The 5,764-nt window shown below is 41.8% G+C and overlaps 1 protein-coding gene across 1 annotated transcript in view; it reads right to left on the bottom strand.

Moving 5' to 3' along the window:
• The window catches only part of LOC137972049 (E3 ubiquitin-protein ligase RBBP6-like), a 63,719-nt gene extending 60,922 nt beyond the window's left edge, over window positions 1–2,797 (bottom strand). The window contains exon 1 of the mRNA XM_068818856.1: window positions 2,379–2,797. Within this exon, the coding sequence (XP_068674957.1) occupies window positions 2,379–2,547 (169 nt within the window). The 5' untranslated portion in view covers window positions 2,548–2,797. The remainder of the gene's footprint in view (window positions 1–2,378) is intronic.
• Between the last annotated feature and the right edge of the window lie 2,967 nt (window positions 2,798–5,764).

The raw sequence follows: 5,764 nt of genomic DNA, 5'->3' as shown, positions 1-5,764 counted from the left end.
AATCCCCTAGGTTAAACCCGAAAGACCCAAGGAACAAGCAAGGAACTGAACCTTCAATCGGGCTGCAGGATAGGGCACTGTTTAGTTTTTGAAAGAAAGTGGCAAACCCCATGGCTGCACTAGCAGGTTGTATAATTATACTTAGCAGGGTTCGACATCTGGCTACCTGCAATACTAGCCACCAGGCTAGCTAAAACTTGGTAGCCCGGATCAATTTCCCTCGAGGTCTACTTCAACCCCAAACACGCAAACCTTCCTCTAAACTTATTGGCAAGGTCTTTTAAAATGATAAAGAATGGCATTTTTTCTTCCATTGTGATAACATAATGTGTTATTTAATCACATTCACTTGTGCACGCGGCGAAGGCTAACCGTAGAATGCCAGTGCACGAGCCATGGGAAGCTTGCTTTCCACGATGGATTAAAAGTTCTCTTTCTCTGAGTGCTCTCATAAATCTTACTGCTTTCCTGTTTACTGGTACTTTCAGTTTCGGCTGCTTTCCCCTTTTTACATGGTGGCGCCTCATAATTTGTCAAAAATCGCTCCACCTTTACAATCGCTTCAAGTGCGAAGCGATCGTGCGAGGCCATGTGCAAGGCATCACAACATTGGTAGGGAGAAGACTGGGGAAAGACGCCAGAAGATTATAGATTTATGTTTTCTTTATAAAATTATTGGTATTATCGTTACATTTTAAACTTTCTTGTTTTTTTAATCAACTGTGAACTTCAAACTAAAACTAATTACATCTAGTTTATTTCCATTTTTCTACTAGCCAGCAGGCTATTAAACGTGGTTTTTCACTAGCCCGACAAAATTTTTACTAGCCTCGGGCTACCGGGCTAGCGGAGATGTCGAACCCTGCTTAGTATAAAATAAAACAGTGGATAGGGTTGAATGTGCGCCCTGATTGGCTACTCAAACTCCGGGTATCCTTTGCACCCAAAAATGTTGTAGTCTTTGCAGAATAACTGAGTTAAAATCATCTTTTTGTGCTATATTATCTCACTGTTTTAGTGTATACTAAAACAACTACTCACCGATGTGGAGGTGGATATTTACCGAGCCACTTTGCGGCTCCGTAAATATCCACCACTGGGCACCTTCACTTTGGTAAGGTAAAGGTAAAATCCAATACAAGCCTAGAAGGCCCACTAGGCCGGCACTTGTCTCTGGTTTCTGTAGCATGAAGCGACTAGGAGTATTTCTACTTCTCCCTGGATGGGATGCTACATGTAGTCCATCGCAGGGTTACCCCCAGCATTTTCCCCAGTACCCACTTATACACCTGGGTGGAGAGAGGCACCGTGAGAGTGAAGTGTCTTGCCCAAGAACACAACACAATGTCCCCGGCTAGGACCCGAACCTGGACCACTCGATCCAGAGTCAAGCACACTGACCATGAGGCCACCGCCCCTCCCACACTTAAATTGGTGTATAGTTGCTAAATATTGTTCACATGAGGATAAGCAAACTTGCCAAGGTTTCTAGTCACTTTTTATGCCTTCAAGTTATGCGCCGATCAAATCGAAACTTCAGCATCCCCCCCCCCCTTTCCAAACCTGGGCAAACCACTGGCATTTGACTACCTTCTGTGCCCAGGGAGTGGGGAATTTGACCTTTGCCTGCGTGGGGTGGGAAAAATTGAACCAGAAGTGTCAGCTTTCAAATAATTGCTTTTTTCGGGCGGCAAAGTCGCTAACAGCTAACATGTGTTTGGACGAGATGGAGGAGTTTAAAGGAAGAGATGTAGCATTTATGAGCCATTGGCTTACAAAAAGGTCTTCAAAAGGTCTTAATTAAAGACGGCAGGAGCGGATAACGATAGTTCTTTAGTTAGGGTATGACAGACAAATCTTTCAAATCCGATGATAGGGTAGGGCATTTGAATACCATTTTGGCCCGACAGGGCGGGAATTTGAATGATCCAATCTTCAAAAGTTCAAATGCCCGGGCAAAGCTCGGGAGGAAGGGAGGGGGGAGGATGTTGAAGTTTCGAGATTGCTGTCTGTTTATTCACGAAAATGCCATTTTCCAAGCACAGCGAACAAATATAGACAAATATGTCTGTTACAGTGTATGTCAGTAAAATGAAAGTATCTTCTTTTATCCCTGGTGAAGAGATTTGATGTGCATTTCATGCTGGGGGTGTATGATTAATTTCCCTTCTTCAGATTCTTTCATTCAAAGACAAAACTGTCATCCGCAAAAAGCAAGTCACAGGTCAGAATGCGAGCAGGAAAAGCAATTGCCCTCAAACGCCACTTAAGAATGGGACATTAAAATCTCGCCCGATAATTTTTAAAGGGTCTAAAACGAAAACATCTCGAATATTGTCTTTCTCTCAATGAAGGTTAACAATAACTAAGGAACTTACCTTCCTTGGTTTGGGCATTAGTAACCTCCAAGTCGAAGTCAGTGTTCTTCCCAAACTTCTTTTGGGTGATGATGGAGTGTTTGAGGTCGGCCAACGATATAGAAAGTCCGTCAAATGTGATTGTATCATACTCTAACGCACTTCGAAACTTGTAGTGAATACAAGACATAAGGTTTATAGAGAAAAATATTTCTTAAGAAGAAGGAAGAATCTGACCGAGGTGATTGCAAATGTTGTCACTCCAGCATTCACTTGTATATTTCTTATAGAACGCTTAAGACTACGTTATAGAAAAACACCAAGGAAAATAACCAAATGAAGAAACCTAAGTACTTCAGGGCGACAAAACAAAATTCGCACAAACCGAAAAACAACTTTCCCTATATCGCACGAGACAGATCAGAACTCAGCAAATATCTCGAGATGCTTTCTGGGTAAACTCTCTTGATTACCGAAAATCGACGAGGGATCCTCCGAACCTTACCGAAAAGATACAAGACCTTCGGGAAGTTCATGCGTTTCCGGTATACCTTTTTCTTCAATATACTAATGATTTGCAATTTACATTAGACGCACTCTATCTTGGACCCACATTGTGTGCTCCAAGTATACAGTACAGTTGACTCTGCCTTCAAGGTTTTCAAATCAGGAGCTTTGGTCTTCCAGAATCGAGACTTCGAAATTACTTTATATTTTGGGACCTGGTGCCCGTTTCTCGAAAGTCCCGAAACTTTACGGGCTGTTTTCGGGTGTCACAATTCCCTCTGTATCTCAACAACGGAGAGTTGCTAAACAATGCATCCAATCAGTGTGGAGCAAACAGCGTGACGGTTGCTCCTTGGCACACGAAATCCCGGCCGCGGATGCTGGTCGCTTCGAAAGCTGCATTTCTCGAAAATTATTTGGCGGTTAGCGCTTGGATTTTGAATGGATCTTCGATTGAATGGCACGAGAAGAAGCGTCAACCTTTTCAGTTTATCTGGTGTTCGATTTGAAAGACGGGCGATTCTAATTTCTGGGTGAAAATCGGCTTGACGCTGGAGCGGTCGAAAATGAGCTTTCCACCCTTGTCTCTTTCTAAGGACGTGTAGTAACAGTCAACGGAAAATCCACCAAATCGCTCAAATTCACCATTTTCAGCCGCAGCAATGACAATACACAACAACTGAGGTTATTTTGAGCTTTATCATAGTCATTTCTCGATGTAAGTTTACTATATTAGGACTCTTCAATTTATCCCATACATTTCTTTATATTTCGAACATACAATCAGACAGAGAGAGAGTCCTCCCAAGTCTTTTATAAACTCCTCGATATTCTTAAATTTGATAATATTGTTAAACTGAGTACATGCATACTCGCACACAAGATATTTAACAAGTCTTCCAATATTCCTTCACTGTTTCATGATTCTCTTAGAACAATTTCTAGCTTGCACAAGTATAACACCAGATACGCCTCTAAGGGTAATTTTCATCGACCAAAAGTAAGGACCAACACTGGCAAATTTACCTTCATATATGTTGCCTCTAAATTATGGGAAACTGTACCAACAAACTTGAAATGGCTTTCTATTGGTAGTTTTAAAAAGCGGTATAAAGATCATCTCCTCAAATGTCAGTCATAGTTTTGCATTTCCAACTAAATTTCACTCTGTAATCATATTTATTATTGTTTTCTGACTTTTCTGTAAGTAATTTTTAATGCGACATCTCCATTCCGTTTTCATAACACTTTTTGCCTTGTGAATTAGTTTAGTCTTAATTATTAGTTGTCTCCTTCGTTCCATTCTTTAGTTGTAAGTAAGCAGCAGCCAACTCGAAAGCTTTGCTACTTTGGCTGTTGCACACTAACTCATAAATTGTAAGCACAATTATATACCTTCTATTATATTGTTTTCTGTAGTTTCTTTTTCTTCTTTTTTTATTCTTCTTGAATAGTGTGAATAAAGGTTGTTGTTGTTGTTGTTGTTGTTGTAGACACACTGTTTGTGTGGGCTCCCTATGCACCAACCACAAAACAAAAACAAACAGTTGGGATATTTTCGAACAACTCTGGCAAACACATAACAACCAAGGAATCATGTCAGTGGAAACTCTAGATAATTTATACTTTATACTTTTACTGAAAATTTTATAGGTTTCTGGAAGACTAGTTTCTGTAACCGACATGCAGAGGAAATACTCATGGGAATTTACACAGTTAAAAATTGCTACGAGGTTGTGAACTTCAAAAATATTGAAGACGCGTAGCGATTGATCATGCGTAAAAGTTAAAAAAACAGGTTTGACAAGTCGAAACTGGACTGACTCATCTATTTTTTTGGATGATCGGCAGATCAAAGAATGTGCAGGCCGCTCTTCCCGTCTTATCTAGGAAGATCGAAAAAGACTCTGCTCGCAGGGTAGAACGGAGAGGATTTGAGAAGTCAATTTTCATAGTCAGTTTGCTTTGTTAAAAGATCGGCTTTCCTGACTTTCGAAAAGCGGGCCCCAGGCGTACGTTTTTTCGGGCTCGGAAACGTACGTTTTCCCGAGATATTAGGGAGTTTAAGCACGTGCCGTTTTTGAGCGGTGGACGGCAACCGGAAGTGAACTAGTCTACCACCTTTATGTTGCTAAGTATCTTTCCTCCATTAGAGATGATTAAGTAAAAATCTTGGAGACACTACTGTCATGGCATGCGAAATGTTCATTTCCGGTTGGCGTCCGAGGCTGAAAACGTCGCGTGCTTAAACTCCCTATTTTACAAGAGATCTACCCTGCAAGCAGTTGTTTCTCTTACGCTTCCCGAGAGAGAAAGCACTGCCAGCAACCTTTAGTTTCTTCGAGTGAGCCGCTGTCAAGCACCAAGGACGAATAAATTAAAGCTGCCAGAGCTCCTTTTGGCCAGCGCCGCGGATTGAAATGTGTAAACTCAATCTCGTACCCAGAGTCCTCTGGCTTTTTGGCCAGCGGGCGAGGACTCTGGGTACGAGATTGGGGTAAACTTCGGTAAACTTGTTGTGGCACTTGCGCGCGCGTTCAGCTACGACGAAACTGCGTTTGGGCGAGCCTGCAATGTAGTGATTTCCCACGTGGGGTGTGACGTACTTCGCACATGCTCGAAAATCAAACAGTTGTTTTACAAAGTTTTACAATGACTGCAAAATTCTCGCGCCCTCCTCTGCCTTTTAATTTTATTATTGTAAAAAACGAATAGACATCTACCTCTACATGTTCCAGCACTCGGCAAAGTCCCTTTTTGACTTGTGGCTGTTTCTGCTTAGATGGCCTCATACACCAAAAGCCTTTTTAGAGACATTGCCGCCAAGCCGGCCACTTCTGCTGGAGAGAACAGGACAGTCACAACACCGAGGACTTTATCCCCTATTAGATGTCACTTTT

The sequence above is a fragment of the Montipora foliosa genome, chromosome 9 (assembly GCF_036669935.1).
Source record: "Montipora foliosa isolate CH-2021 chromosome 9, ASM3666993v2, whole genome shotgun sequence".
Lineage (NCBI taxonomy): Eukaryota > Metazoa > Cnidaria > Anthozoa > Scleractinia > Acroporidae > Montipora > Montipora foliosa.
The sequence above is the reverse complement of the archived record's forward strand: the minus strand, read 5'-3'. Positions and strand labels throughout refer to the sequence as shown.